Genomic DNA, 15,717 nt, shown 5'->3' on the forward strand with positions numbered 1-15,717 from the left:
ACTTATACACCAAAATCCACTCACCCATGCTGCATAGCTTTGTGGTCCTAGTAATTCATTGGATGTTTTGTGTGTAATTGCAGTTAATGGTGAACAAGTTAGGTTCCTGTACTCCATATGTGAAGATATTAAAGGTGTATGTGTATGTAAGGGGTGGGTGATATGGCCAAAATCTTCCGTCACGGTATATATCATTTTATTTTACTGTACTTCGACCAGAAAGGGAAATGGTTTCATATAGAGATGCAAAGATATCAGGCTGATACTGACCCAAATAGCTGGATCACGTATTGGTGACAATTAGGCTCATCTATTAAATTATTTAATATTTTAAGAATTAAAATGTAAATCTATTTATTCATTTGTTACATTTTGTTTCGCAAAGTAAGGAAAGTAACGTTTAAGTGACGCCTGGTGATTGCCTTAAATAAAGAATAATGGCAGTCACTTCCACACAGTGAGGCGTGCAGCTTATTAATAGTATTTATTTTCGGGTTCCTTTCATACAAACAAAAACTCTACCTCTACTCTGACACTACCTCACATGGGACAAGTTGAGTTAAAAACAAAAGACTCAAAACTAACACTTTCAAAATGGAGGCTTTCAGAGAAGAGGAGAATAATTTCAAGTTTTATGGTAAACAGGATGCTGCCTCCTGTTCTGTATTTACGACTTCACTCTCCATGTAGCAGCTGGATTTTCTAGATTTCGTGAAATCAAAAGTTCACGCAGTATTACCAAATCTCTACTGGTGGACACATTTCTACCGTTGCATGGTACATACCGTCATATCGCCCAACCCTAGTGTGTATAGTTTGTGGTCCTTTGTTAGGAGCCTCTAGTCAGTGCAGCATGTTCTTTGATGACATTGACAAAGGTGCACAATCCCAGTTTGTTAATCCTGTATGAGTGTGGATGGCAGCCTTGTGGAACAGAGGGCTATTGGTCAGTGCTGTGTAGTGTTGACCGGACAGCTGGCAGCTCTCTTGCTGCTAATAAGCAAGAATGCTACTTTAGAGTATTGAGAGGGCTTGCTCCTGTGACTCTACCGTGAAACACATTCATTTTTCAATGTCACATCCATTTATCTTAGTGTCAACACTTTCTTTTTTCCCTCATTGGTATTGTATTAAATGCTTTTTTTTAATTACAGGGTTAACGTAGTTAGAAAAGGATATTTAAACTTCTTTTTCAGTGACTTTGATAAACGTCTTACCATTGTAGTACACCAGCCATCAACAATACACTCATACCTGCAGTCAATTCTATATTCCATTTGAATGTTATTATATTCTCCGTGCAGTGTTAAAAGATCAACCCTGCTGCATCAAGGTTTGTTGATGTTTTGTGGTTTGTATAGAACTGGTTTTTTTGGTTGTCATCTTTCTGAACCTGTCCTCTTTCCCTCCACTGTATGACGGACAGGAAGCCAAGCTCACCGACCAGCTTCCACTCATCATTGTCTGTGACCGCTTTGACTTTGTCCACGACCTGGTCCTCTATCTGTACCGTAACAACCTGCAGAAGTACATTGAGATCTATGTTCAGAAGGTAAAGCTCAATGGAGAAGCTTACAGATGCATCATGATAATTATACTAAATCCTTCTACTTCACAAATAAGATGAGATTTATTGTTACATTTGTGTCTTAGGTGAATCCTAGCCGTCTGCCTGTTGTGATTGGTGGCCTCTTGGATGTGGACTGCTCTGAGGATGTCATCAAGAGCCTGATCCTGGTTGTCAGGGGACAGTTTTCTACTGATGAACTGGTCGCTGAGGTGGAAAAGAGGAACAGGTGATGCATTATTCCACCTACATGTTTCTAAATGCTACAAAAAAAGTTGTAATTTTATCTTCCCAGATAAGGGGGAAGTTTGGACTTCGATTTAGAAAGGGTTGCTCTTCAGGAGAGAAAATGTTGTGGCAGCCAGTAGTTGCAGCTTTGTCTGGAAAACCAGAGTTTTTTATGTTTTTTATATGGCTGACAATTTATCTTAGAAATAAGGGGTTATTAATGCTCTGATTGGAACAGCGCTGCGGTATTATTAATTTCTCTAAACCATCTAAACCATGAAATAGTAAAAATATGTCAGAAATGGTATGCTTTCGGTCACAGTTATTTTAAGTAATTAAAGGATCATTTTTTATCGAAATTGAAAGGCCATTTCCTTAATTTTCATCAACCAAAATAAACATTTAGCAGTAATATATAGTTGACTTGTATAGTGACACAGATGTTGTGTCGTAGTGTAAAAAAGTCATGTTCTTGGGGCCAAACAAGTTACAACAATGTTTTTTAAAAAATAAAATTGTTGCTTGATTGCAGTAATCTAAAGAGGAATCTGTGACTTATTTAATTTAAAAAGTCTAAAATGGGTCCCCACATGAATAACCTTGTCTATCAAGTGCCCCAAGTAGGAATTGGTTTGTGCTTCATCCCTTTCTGAGAGAGATTTCTAAGATCTGTTTCCCCTTCCAGACTGAAGCTTCTGCTGCCCTGGCTGGAGTCTCGTATCCATGAAGGCTGTGAGGAGCCTGCCACCCATAATGCTCTGGCCAAGATCTACATTGACAGCAACAACAACCCTGAACGGTTCCTGAGGGAAAACCCATTCTATGACAGCCGTGTGGTGGGAAAGTACTGTGAGAAGAGAGACCCCCACCTGGCCTGTGTGGCCTATGAGAGAGGACAGTGTGATCAGGAGTTGATCAATGTAAGGATGGATTTTCTTCTTGCCTGTGTATCCAAATGTCTCTCTCAGTTCACCGTCCTTTTAATGCAGTACATTAAACTGCCTGCACTGTAACAGAAAGATGTTTTGTTCTTTAACTAACAGGTCTGCAATGAGAACTCCCTGTTCAAGAGCTTGTCTCGTTACCTGGTCCGCCGCAAAGACCCTGATCTGTGGGCCAGCGTGCTGCTGGAGACCAATCCCTTCAGACGACCACTCATTGATCAGGTAAAGTATGCACACGATAAGTCTTATCTCATGTTATACAGCTGCCTGATGCAGTTCTAAGTTTCTACGTCTTTGCCCTCAGGTCGTGCAGACAGCGCTGTCAGAAACACAGGACCCAGAGGAGGTATCGGTCACAGTCAAGGCCTTCATGACCGCAGACTTGCCCAATGAGCTCATTGAACTGCTGGAGAAGATTGTGTTGGACAACTCAGTCTTCAGCGAACACAGGTGTTTAGTTGTAACATTGTGGACATTTTGCTGTGTCATTTCAGAATCAAATGGCAAAACTAAAGTGTGCTGAGGATTCCATGTCTTTTTTCCCCCCACAGAAATCTGCAGAACCTGCTCATCCTGACTGCAATCAAAGCTGACCGTACCCGCGTGATGGAGTACATCAGCAGGCTAGACAACTATGACGCTCCCGATATCGCTAACATTGCCATCAGCAATGAGCTCTTCGAGGAGGCTTTTGCCATCTTCAAGAAGTTTGACGTCAACACCTCTGCTGTGCAGGTTAGTTATTAGATCTTAAACAGCTAGACTAATGCCTTATTGATTGAGGTGTTGATCTTCTATGTTGTTGTTTTTTGTCTTGCCTAGGTGCTGATTGAACATATTGGCAACCTGGACAGGGCCTACGAGTTTGCGGAACGCTGCAATGAGCCAGCTGTGTGGAGCCAGCTTGCTAAGGCTCAGCTACAGAAGGACTTGGTTAAAGAGGCCATCGACTCCTACATCAAAGCCGATGATCCTTCTGCATACATGGAGGTGGTACAGGCTGCTGATAAGAGCGGTAAGGAGACATGTTGAGCTCAAGTAAGAAAAGATGTCCTGGTTGAGCTTTGATATTAGTGTCCTTGTAGTAGTTTTACTTTTACACAGCTTCACAATTCATCACAACAGGGGCTAAGGTCATACTTTTTTGTTTCTGCCAATGAGGCAAAGCAGAGGGCTCTCAAACTAAGCAAAGTGGGGTGGCCGGTGGAAAAGTGGTTAGAGCGTTCGCCCAATGTAAAAAGGCTGAAGATCCTCGAGGCAGTGGCCTCGGGGTTTGACTCCGACCTGCGGCCCTTTGCTGCATGTCCCCCCCCCCCCCCCCTTCACCCCCCCTTTCACCCCATTTCCTGTTTTTCCTATATCATAAAGGCTTTAAAAACTGCCCAAAAAAAAAACTGAGCAAAGTGTAGAGGCAAAGAACACCACCTGACTTATTGTGAGCGTATCAATCTCTATCAACAGAAGGTAGTTTTTCAGAGAAAGCTGTTTATTTGACAGTGTCATTTAAATTGAAAGCAGTCAATATGAAACACATGGTCTGTGTTGTGGAGTTTGTTCTTTGAGTTTCGTCCTCTAGGGTATTTGCTGGTAGTTGCAGCCATTGCAACAACTCTTTTTTGAAAGTGCTCTATATCAGCATGAAATGCAGTTGAGAAGGCAGTAAAAAAGGAATGCATTAATGTAGAAACACACCAACAGCTTAATATCACTGTCAATGGGTTTCAGGTAACTGGGAGGACTTGGTCAAATTCCTTCAGATGGCTCGTAAGAAGGCCCGTGAATCATACGTGGAGACCGAGCTCATCTTTGCTTTGGCCAAAACCAATCGCCTGGCTGAACTGGAAGAGTTCATCAACGGACCTAACAATGCTCACATCCAACAGGTTAGCCTTGCTCTCATGCAACCCTCTGAAAAGAAGCTGTTGGGTCAAGAATTAAATACTATGACGTTATTGTATCTGTCATGTAGGTTGGTGACCGCTGCTATGATGAGAAAATGTATGATGCCGCTAAGCTGCTATACAACAACGTCTCCAACTTTGGTCGCCTGGCGTCAACTCTGGTGCACCTCGGGGAGTACCAGGCTGCTGTGGATGGTGCCCGTAAGGCCAACAGCACCCGCACCTGGAAAGAGGTGTGCTTCGCCTGCGTGGATGGAAAAGAGTTCAGACTTGCCCAGATGTGCGGTCTCCACATCGTGGTACACGCCGACGAGCTGGAGGAGCTGATTAACTATTACCAAGTAAGATTCAAGGCATTTTTTGTTTGTGTTTACATGTTGTAGTGTTATCTCAAAAACCCACAATACACAGAGGTCTGTCGTTTTTGCATTTTTACATCATCATACCTTTTTTGTTTAAGGCATGCCACAATTTAGCCTGCATACACACACAAACACAAATTTACCACGTTCCATCCTCCCTCTTCTCGCAGGACCGCGGTTACTTTGAGGAGCTTATCACCATGCTGGAGGCCGCCCTAGGGCTGGAGCGTGCTCACATGGGGATGTTCACGGAGCTGGCCATCCTTTACTCCAAGTTCAAGCCCCAGAAGATGAGGGAGCATCTGGAGCTCTTCTGGTCCAGAGTTAATATCCCAAAGGTCCTGAGAGCAGCAGAGCAGGCTCACCTGTGGGCCGAGCTGGTCTTCCTGTACGACAAGTACGAGGAGTTCGACAACGCCATCATCACCATGATGAACCACCCAACAGATGCCTGGAAGGAGGGGCAGTTCAAAGATATCATCACCAAGGTACAGTTTGATTTGTTGTCAAAACTGAAATTGTGGGGGGTTATATCTATTTTGCTTTTTCTCATTGCTTTTTCTAAAAGGTATCTAATTGTGTTGGACTGTATTTGGCTTTTTGCAGATTGCTCTAAGTTGATGTCTTGTAGTCAAACATAAAACGAGGCTGTTATTCCACTGCAGTCTTTTTTGGTTATTGTTTCAAATCTCAAATTCTCAAAACGGTCTCAAATTGGGATTTTATTTCTGAATGAAATGCAATTAGTATTTGTGCCTCACATTGCACTATATTCCCACTCCAGTGTTTATGCTAATTGTGGTTTCTAATTGTTTCCCTCTGCACCCTGCGTAGGTGGCCAACGTGGAGCTGTACTACAAAGCCACCCAGTTCTATCTGGAGTTCAAGCCCTTGTTACTGAATGATTTGCTCATAGTGCTTTCCCCCAGACTGGACCACTCCCGTGCTGTCAACTACTTCAGCAAGGTACACTTTAGTCTCTTGTTATGATAGAAAAAGAGTGTTGAATAAATGCCCCGCTTTGCCAGGGTTAAGAGCATTTCCGTCCAACAACAATTTTTAATACTTGGCTACGGTAAAGTTGTTATATGGATAAAAACAAAATGTGACTTTCTGCAATAGAAACGGATTAAGAGAGTAAACCATATTGTACATAAAGCAGTGAGTTAAACATCACTGTGGAGACAAAAAAAACATTAAACTGTGTGAACCAATTAATAGACAGTAACGTTCCTCAAATCAATACATAAACAACCATAAATATGATGTTTCAAACATTTTCCACATAGCTTTGTTTGAGATTTGACTGATGTTCTTTTAATTACATCTTGTTCTGTCCTTATTTTCTGTCATGGTTTAATGACACCTGACAGTTGGCACCACCAACTGTTTATCACAATGCACCCGACTCCTAATATTTACATAATGGAATAATAAGAATATGCATAATGAATGGATAGGATGAAACATTATTTTGAAGATTTTCTGGAAATTCAGTTAAATGTTTGCTTAATTTGGCTGGAACCCTGACTAGTGAGATGTGTGTCCACAGGTGAAACAGCTGCCTCTCATCAAACCCTACCTGCGGTCAGTACAGAATCATAACAACAAGTCAGTCAATGAAGCACTTAACAACCTCTTCATCACAGAGGAGGACTATCAGGTGAGAAAACTTTAGACAGTGCTGCTGTAATTTGTTGGATATTTTTATTTCATAAATGTCATTATTATTCTATGATTTAATATCCCCTCCTTTTCCCGTCACATTCATGTTAGGCACTGAGGACATCAATAGATGCCTACGACAATTTTGACAACATCTCACTGGCCCAGCGCTTGGAGAAGCACGAGCTGATTGAGTTCAGGAGAATCGCTGCTTACCTCTTCAAGGGCAACAACCGCTGGAAACAGAGTGTGGAGCTCTGCAAGAAGGACAAGCTCTATAAGGTGTCTTTTTTTCCTCTGGACTTTACTTTCTTTGCAAATGCACTTCTTAGATTGGCTTAGAACATTCCTGAACCTGACTGTGCTGTCTCCCCTGCAGGATGCCATGCAGTATGCGTCAGAGTCCAAGGACATCGAGCTGGCAGAGGAGCTGCTGTCCTGGTTCCTACAGGAGGACAAGAAGGAGTGTTTTGCCGCCTGCCTGTTCACCTGCTATGACCTGCTGCGGCCTGACGTGGTGCTGGAGACCGCCTGGAGGCACAACATCATGGACTTTTCTATGCCATATTTCATTCAGGTCATGAGGGAGTACCTCAGCAAGGTGGGTCAGCTCTTTTCAGACCGGAGTTAAGTGAACTGAGGAATATATAGGTTTTGAAATGTATGAAGGCCTTATGGCTGTGCAACACTGCTGTCATCCTGTCCAGCAAATGTGAATACCCACACACCGTTTGGTTTAGTTTATACAGATTTGTGCAGGTCGTCTTAGGGGCGTATTTGGACAGATAGTTGGCAAACCAGGGGTTAACTTATTGGACAGTGATGTCAGAAATGAATATGCCTATTAATATTCTTTAATGGATTAGCTGTTATTAGGCCTGATTTTAATTGTGTGCAACATCAGTTATTTAAACTACAAAATGAGTTCTTATTTTGTAATTTCTCACTTTATGTTATGTTCATTTGAGTTTCTGGAGCCTTGTCCTCAACTCAGATGTAGCTTATAAAACGTGAGTAAGAACTTCAGGGTAGCTCACACTGCAAATAATCAGCATCCGTTGACACATTGAGAGTTTTTACTGTATTTGACATATAAAGACACTATTCTTTTCCTTTGACTTAAAGGATGTGTAGGATTTAGTGGCATTTAGCGGTGAAGTTGCAAATTGCGACAACTGAATACAATCCCCTCTCCCCTCCCTTTCCACGCATGTAGAGTTCTACAGTGGCCGTCGGGTAACATTAAAAATATGAAAGGCCCTCTGTTGAGCCAGTGTTTGTTTTGTTTTTTTTAGTTGTGGGCTACTGTAGAAACATGGCGGTGCAACATGGCGGCCTCTGTGGAAGAGTACTCCCTCCCTATGGAGACATGAAGGGCTCATTCTAAGCTCAAGCCCCCTAAATCCTGCACACTAGTCATTTCAGTAACAGTGGAAAGTATGAAATGAAAGACTTACCCAGAAATCGTTCTGATGGTTTTTTAATTTTCTTCTTCTATGCTGCATCTCTTCTCTTCCAGGTTGATGCAGTTAAGGAACAGGTGAAAGCTAAATGATCTGTTTTTGATCTCATAGTGTTTAGTTCGGAAGACTGCGGCCTTGAGTGTGCATGGTTTTAGCTACACTCCCTTCGACACAGTCACTGAGACACCTTTCAGGCTGAAATTTCAGTTGTTGGGGAATTTTCTAATTATAAACCTTGAACTTGAAATCTGCTGCAAGAATACAGGATTGTAAATGTTTTAGTCACTATAGCCACATGTTTACAAATGGTATTAATGTGCATGCATAATCAGTTATAAGAAAGTTGAGTTAAACTCATCCTGTTAATCTGTTCAAGAAACACAGGCAAATCAAATTGGCTTCATAATGGGACGGAAATAAATGTGTTGTGGATGAGGAATAGAGAAACACATGCTTCAGTCTCTGAGTGACAAATGCTTGTAACCTGGCTAACTCTGTATTTAGATTATTTCAACATAAGATGCATGTTGTGCCAGTTATTAAGGGCATAGTTTGCCCCTATACCGCTAACAGTTCTCAATATACAGACATTGACACTGCACAATAGGAAGCTGTATGTTTTCAAAATGTTCGTGTATTAGCTGGTTATAGGAAAAAAGCATGCGTGGAAATGTCTCTTGCTGATGTGTAGCGGCAGGCTGTTGGTTATGCCTGGCTTCTTGTAGAGAGCTTTGAGCTGTAGGGAGCGACTGGTCTGAGACTCACTCTCCTCCCAAACTGCATCATGCTGCAGCCTGTTACTTACTGCCAGTGGTGTAACACACAGAGCATGAGACTGTTTCTGTTTACGGTGGAGCTTTCACCTTGTTGTGCAGAAATCTTAATTTAAAGAGCTACCGTTTTCCTGAAGAGGCATGGTAACACTGAATGATAAATGCATATACAAGGTCTGGAAGTGCATTGCTGAGCAAGCCCTTACGTTTAACCTGCATCGGAGTGCTGCTACTTTGTCTCGACCAAAGGACCTGAAATACACACTTTGCTTATTGCTGCATCTGACTTGCTGCCAGAAGGAGTTTTCTTTCTTTTTGTTATTTTATTTATTTCTTTTTATTCATGTATTTAATTAAAGAATTGTCTGCTTGTCTTGTTACTGTCAGGCAGGCCACCCAGACAACTTCTACTTTTAGATTGATTTCTTTCACTTGTTAATTCACGTTATTTTGCATATTGTATGAATTAAGGGTGAAAAGCTTCAAAGAAAGACCTTTTATGTGAATGTCCACTCAGTGTTGATGGTGGTCCATCGAAGAAATGAATTCCTCAGTGCGCACCATGTTGACTGAGAAAGCTGACCCCTGCTCATGGAGCCATGCCGGTAGTGCCTACATGTACCAGGATGCATAACATGCAAGCGATTGACAACCGGCCAAAACATACTGTAGAGGAAGACAGTGTCACAGAGTGGTGCCTGTACTTGATACTTAATAAAATATAAACACAGAGGCTCCGTAGTCTGAGCCAGCGTGAACCAAGATGGCAACATTTTTCACATTTTCCATGGCAGTTCATTACAGCTTCGCCACTTCCTTTATATTTTTTCACAATAAAAGCCCAAGTTAATTACACTCAGCATTCTGCTAATCGGCTACTCAACAAAATAGCTTACATTAGCATTAGGTGACAAAAACACACTCCCTCAATGACAATTTGCCCTCTTGGCTCTGCTGGTCTTTGTTAATCTTTAAGTCTTTAGCACAACTCTGTCCAAGTTAGGAGTAAAACTTTCTCGCATAATAACACACAGGCACACACACAGGCTCTCTCTAGATTGGCGTCTGTGACAGCATCCATCAAAAGCTGCCCAAGCTGACATTCATTGCAGCAGAATGATTCCATTTCTGTCTGCATGATAGAATAATTTGAGCAAAGGTACCACCTGACTGGTGGTGTTCTGGAAAGAGTTTCGTTGCCATATCCTCCCTGCCGCAGCTGCAGCCTCTGCCCCTCTCTCTCTCTATCCGCTGTATGTATTCAGCTTTATACTCTTCAACTGGTTCCAATAAATACGGATGAATATCTGAGTCAGCCAAAGCACTGTAAAATGTATCCTCGTCATGCCATTTTCATTGTTGGAAATGTAGCTAGTTTGCGATACAAACAAAGAGAACAGGGCTGTTTTTGAGCACCATATAGCTTGCCCCCCAGCTACACAAGTTGAAATAGCCTGTAGTTTTTCCTTGCCTCCAATTACACCATTACTGAAAGTCAAATGATGGTGTTGGATACAGGAAGAAAAACGGATTTCATCTTCAAAACCAGCTTTTGTGTTTCTCAGTTGATATAGCATGCACTGAGGAATTCATTGCTTCAGTCAGCTCCATTTACCATCAACACTGATAGGACATCCACAAAAAGAGGCAAATTTGTCTTTTAAGCCAAAGCACTGATTTAATCACCTGAAATGATCTTGTTCCTCCTGACAGTTGGGTTCTGTTTTGTCTTGCTACTGCCTGAGGTCTGCTTGAAGTGTAGTGACCAACATGAACATCCATGTCAGAATAGTCACCATAGATTGTTTAAACAAATATAACTGTGTTGTTTTTTCTTACTTGTGTAGTATGTTGTTTATTCATTAAGTGTTATGGCGTTACTCTAATGCCATGATGTTTTTTTGCTTTGCAGGTAGATAAACTAGAAACCTCAGAGTCCGTAAGGAAAGAGGAGGAGCAGGCAACCGAGACACAACCCATCGTCTATGGTAACACTCCTTATGATATCAGTGTCCATTTTTCCTTCCATATCAGAATTCATGAAAACTTGTCTATATATTATAGCTGCTCTATAACGTTACATAACATTACGTTAAGTTAAACACTCATTGACTAGGTGTTGGCGCTGTATGATCAGATTTGATTGACAGTAACCACCAAAGGTATTTCACAATGTTTTTTCCGTGCATGGTTGGTAACCTCTGATTTTAGTATGACAGCTAAAAAGGAAACTATCTGGTTCACTACATAAGAACTTTTTAAAGTTTAAAACAAGATTAACAAACCAACAAAGTGACAATGTAACAATGTAACGGAGCAGTGACATGTTTGAAACCTTTCCTATGTGTGTATCTTGCAGGCACACCCCAGCTGATGCTGACAGCAGGCCCCAGCGTACCTGTGGCCCCTCAGCAACCGTACGGCTACGGCTACCAGGCGCCTGCAGGATACAGTCAGCCAGCAGCTCAGCCAGGGTTTGGCTACGGCATGTAAAGACCCCGCCCCTTTCTCTCCACATGCAGGCTGGAGCAACCATCCATCCATCTCCCACAGTCCTTCACCAGACCATTAGTGTCTCTCTCTGCCCTCTACAGGGAGCGGGGGATAATACAGACAACCCTTTTTCTTTTTTACTTTACCCCCTTTTTAAACTGTCATGAAGGACTCAGTTTTATTTCTGTTGTCAAAGAAAAAGATTGAATCACAAAGATTAATTTTTCTCACATTCCGTATTGACTAGATTAATTTTTCTTTTGTCTATTTTATTTGAATGGGAAATGGTTTATGTACAATGGGGGGTTGTGGGAAGAGCGAGTCCTCTTCTCGGTTTAAAAAAAAAAAAAGGTCTGTTGTGAAGCATCTGATTTGCACTCTGTAGTGAGAAGAAATTCATGTAGAACCTCTTCATTTTGATGTGTGTGAGCAGCTTCTTCTGTCCGACTGTAAAATGCATTTAATTATTGTATATTCAGACACAAAAAAACGCTACTATGTTCTTCTATATTTGAACATGAGACTGCCGCTTCCATGACCACAATCCTGAAACACTACGTTTGTACCAGTCATGTCCCCACACACACACTTCAGGGCTGTTTCTCGAAGAAAACCCAAGAGAGTATTTGACATCCAATATACAGGAAGGTTAGATTCTTCCCTCCAAAGCCTATGCAGGACTTTCCAAACAAATTTTCATTCAGACGACATTTCCATGTGCTTTAAATACTGCTCTAATGTGGGACCATTCCACCTCAGGAGGGACCGCAGACATGTTTGTGTTTGACTAACAAGCCCCATGCCCCCTCTTTATGCTGCGTTTGTTTCTGCTGGATATCATTTTAGGTCACTGTTGTCGAGTGTGTCTGAGATTTTTCAAACTTTATTCTCCTCATGTCCAGTCGAGGGTGGTCTTTAACCTTTTCAGTTGACTCGCTCATCCAGTTCAGAAACATCACAGGACTTGTGGTAATTTGAAGTTTTTATCAAAGGCTTGCGTGTATACAGAAAAATCAATCATTAACTCCTTTGAACTTATATTCTTATCTAATTTACCTTAGATTTAAATTGTGCACTTAAGATACTTGATTGTGCATAATCAGGAGCATAATAAATGAAACAGCAGTTTTGTTTTCCACTTAAAAAAAATAAAGGCTTCTTGTTTGTCAAGAACAGTCTGATTGTGTCTTACTGTGAGACTGTTGCGTATACTGGCATGTGCACAACGCAGTAAACGGTCACATTTATCTTCCAGCCAATGACATCGCTGCACATTCAGGGGAAGTGATGTCATGGTTCTGATAGGAATGATCAATAAGTACTGAGCAGAGCCATCACAGGCTATGAAGTGTACGAAAAAGATGTAGTTGATAGTACAATCTGCACAACGATGTGATTACACACTCCTAGAATAATTACTTCTCCATTTTAAAACTGTCTATCAGCGTTTCCGTTAGCTGACTTTGCAAATTTGTAGAGGTGAACTCTGACCCGGAGTCTACGGGCCAGGCGATAGCCCTGAAACAGGAAACTCAGGCCTCAGTTGCAGTGGATTTCAGGCAGAAGCCTCAGAGATGGAGCTAATGTAACAGTACTTCAAAACCACCTTGTTAACACAATTCAGTACAGTATCTGCAATGAACCCCTGCTCTCTGTGAAGACTGTCTCTTATATTTGTGGAGACTGTCGAAGAGATCTTGTTTAAGCTATACGTCAATTTTCAATGCCATACAATGTCCCATTTTATCTTAAAGGGGACGTATGAAAAACTAATTTTAGTGTTTGTGCACATGTTTTGAACATTAAAGCATGTAAACATGTTCTAGTAGAAGCTTAAACCACAAGTATGGCCCTGAAAATGAGCATGATGTGTCCTCTTTAATATGCTCACATCAGTCCAACAGGCTCACTTAATGCATGAGGATGAAGTACTAGCACCCTCTGGTGGTACAAATCAGAGGGTGCTAGAAATAAAGCAGACTAGTGAAAAGGCAGCTCTGATGTTACTGTGGTGAGTCATATAGCATATTAATAAATCTTTTAACCAATGTTAAAATACAGCAGTGTAGGTCTACACTATCCAGGTACGGACAGGAAGCTTTAGTCCTATTCAGAGGATTATTTACTGTTGACTGTCTCCAGCCACGGTGTTTGAAATGTTAGCATCAGAACTGACATGTCAGTGTTCTCAAACCCATCGTTTTACCTCTGCTTACTCTCTTCCATCACAGCTTAGCTCGTAACTCATGAACGTGACTAAGTAGCAGGCTGATACTGAAACAAATATATGACAGGAAGCGTTAAATTTATTGTTTATTACATTTCAAGGATCTTGTTCAACTATTTTCATTAGTATAATATTAATTTAGTATATTCCTTTTTTTAATAAATTTAAGACCGGAAAAAACATTTAAGATACTTAAGATAATAATTGTATGACAAAATCCAAATGCCATCCAGTTGAGTAACAAAATGTATTATATGACATCGATGTAACCAGCTCTACTGCTGCACTTCAAACTGTCAGATCAAATTGTTCATGGCAGTGAAGTCCAAAGTAATAAATACTTTACTATATAAAAGTGACTTATCTAAGCAGCAGTAAATAGCACAGGTGTCTTCAATAACATTAACCAATTATAGAGGCACTGTTGTTTTGCGTTCTAGCTAACTTGCTGAAATTGCGTAATCTGACAGTGGAACCCAGCCATTGTTAATGTTATCAATGACTTTTTCTGGTTAAATGAAAACAAAAAAATACTGTCCTATTTAAGATAAAATGTCTGCTGTGGGAAACATCTGTTATTTCATTTTGTTGTGATTCTAATTACTTTAACAGACAGAACGTAGACCCACTGGCCACTTTATTAGGGGCACCTGTCCAAAGGTGATTTAAGTGACTTTGAACGTGGAATGGTTGTTGGTGTCAGACGGGCCGCTCTGAGTATTTCACAAACTGCTGATCTACTGGGATTTTCACGCACAACCATCTCTAGGGTTTACAGAGAATGGTCCCAAAAAGAGGAAAGATCCAGTGAGCGGCAGTTCTGTGGGCACAAATGCCTTGTTTTAGCCAGAGGTCAGCGGAGAATGGGCAGACTGGTTGGAGCTGATAGAAAGGCAACAGTAACTCAAATATCCACTGGTTCCAACAGAGGAATGCAGGAGAGCATCTGTGAACACACACCACCACCTACTTTCTAGCAGAGAGGGAACAGCAGCAGAAGACCACACCAACACTTTATTAAGAACCAGGTGCACCTAATAAAGTGGCCAGTGAGTGTATATCTGTTTCCTCTGAGCATGAGTGGCAACATCAACACTGTTAGTGGTGTTGCCACTGTCACAGATTCATCCCAGTTAATTTATACATCAAACTGTTATTACTGTTTTCCCAGAGCCAACAAATGTGATGGGCATACAAATTGTTTTAGTTAACTTTTAATGCAGTCAATGGTTGTTGTATAAAAATATAAACTGTGGTAACCAGACTCAGTTTACTTTGAAATAAGTTCTGACAACAAAGACAGTGTATGTAAATCGGGCAGATGTGAGCTGGGACTCTAGTAGAGCTTCAAGTCTCCAGTGACCCTGTCCACCAGATCCGCCGGGCCTGGACCGATACCCAGCACGGTGCGGGATCCAGGCGCGATTTGTGTCCTTCCTGCGTCTTGGATTAAGCTGACGGAAAGTCCCACTTCTTTGGCATGACCCAGCAGATCGATCAGGGTGTCCTCGTCGGGGGCCTTTACCACCACCTTGGGCTGGCCACAGTACTCCCACTGTTTGAGGAGCTCGGGGTTCCTGCGCTGAAGCTGTTTATAAGCTGACACCGCAGCATGGGAGCACTGGGCAGCCACCTTCCCTTTGCCCATCTTAAGGTCATTTCGGACCACCAGTATCATCTTGAACTCGCCTCCGTCTCCCATCACGCTCGCCTCAGAGCCGTTACCCATGGCCGCCATCACTGATCTGGACGTCGGGCCCAAGCGAGCCCGGAGATGCCAACCAAGGAAGAGCCCACAGCCCAGTCCTGCTACCACACCCAGACACAAGGGACCATATGCCAAGTCCATGGTGTTAAACCTGCAAAAATGACAAGACCGAATAAGGCAAGTCTGCCAAATATACAATGTAAAAGTGACACATTAAAACGTTTAAAGACAGAAAGTGAGTTTACTCTTGACACAGGAAGCAGCAGATGAGACAGCTATCAAACAAACAAGGTCCCTTCAGTAACTGTCCCGGGGCTTTGAGCTAAGTTATGAACTTTAACGTTAGCTGACTAGCTTTATGGAGCCGGTCTTGCTAACGTTAGCTT

The 15,717-nt window shown here is 41.8% G+C and overlaps 2 protein-coding genes across 2 annotated transcripts in view; one reads left to right on the forward strand and one right to left on the reverse strand.

Annotated features, from left to right (window-relative positions):
• cltca (clathrin, heavy chain a (Hc)) overlaps positions 1-12,571 on the forward strand; it is a 38,543-nt gene extending 25,972 nt beyond the window's left edge. Inside the window, exons 15-30 of the mRNA XM_083927021.1 lie at positions 1,427-1,552; positions 1,654-1,796; positions 2,481-2,715; positions 2,839-2,961; positions 3,044-3,189; positions 3,291-3,474; positions 3,562-3,754; positions 4,465-4,622; positions 4,709-4,981; positions 5,173-5,490; positions 5,837-5,968; positions 6,555-6,665; positions 6,779-6,949; positions 7,047-7,268; positions 10,816-10,891; positions 11,263-12,571. Coding sequence (XP_083783147.1) covers positions 1,427-1,552; positions 1,654-1,796; positions 2,481-2,715; positions 2,839-2,961; positions 3,044-3,189; positions 3,291-3,474; positions 3,562-3,754; positions 4,465-4,622; positions 4,709-4,981; positions 5,173-5,490; positions 5,837-5,968; positions 6,555-6,665; positions 6,779-6,949; positions 7,047-7,268; positions 10,816-10,891; positions 11,263-11,396 — 2,745 coding nt within the window. The 3' untranslated portion in view covers positions 11,397-12,571. The remainder of the gene's footprint in view (positions 1-1,426; positions 1,553-1,653; positions 1,797-2,480; positions 2,716-2,838; positions 2,962-3,043; positions 3,190-3,290; positions 3,475-3,561; positions 3,755-4,464; positions 4,623-4,708; positions 4,982-5,172; positions 5,491-5,836; positions 5,969-6,554; positions 6,666-6,778; positions 6,950-7,046; positions 7,269-10,815; positions 10,892-11,262) is intronic.
• Positions 12,572-14,936: 2,365 nt separating this feature from the next.
• ptrh2 (peptidyl-tRNA hydrolase 2) lies at positions 14,937-15,472 on the reverse strand (the record flags this gene model as incomplete). Its single annotated transcript, XM_083926393.1, has 1 exon — positions 14,937-15,472. One exon carries the CDS (start codon positions 15,470-15,472, stop codon positions 14,960-14,962), a length of 513 nt encoding a protein of 170 aa, XP_083782519.1. The 3' UTR covers positions 14,937-14,959.
• Between the last annotated feature and the right edge of the window lie 245 nt (positions 15,473-15,717).

This window comes from Echiichthys vipera, assembly GCF_963691815.1.
Source record: "Echiichthys vipera genome assembly, chromosome: 14".
NCBI classification, from domain to species: domain Eukaryota; kingdom Metazoa; phylum Chordata; class Actinopteri; order Perciformes; family Trachinidae; genus Echiichthys; species Echiichthys vipera.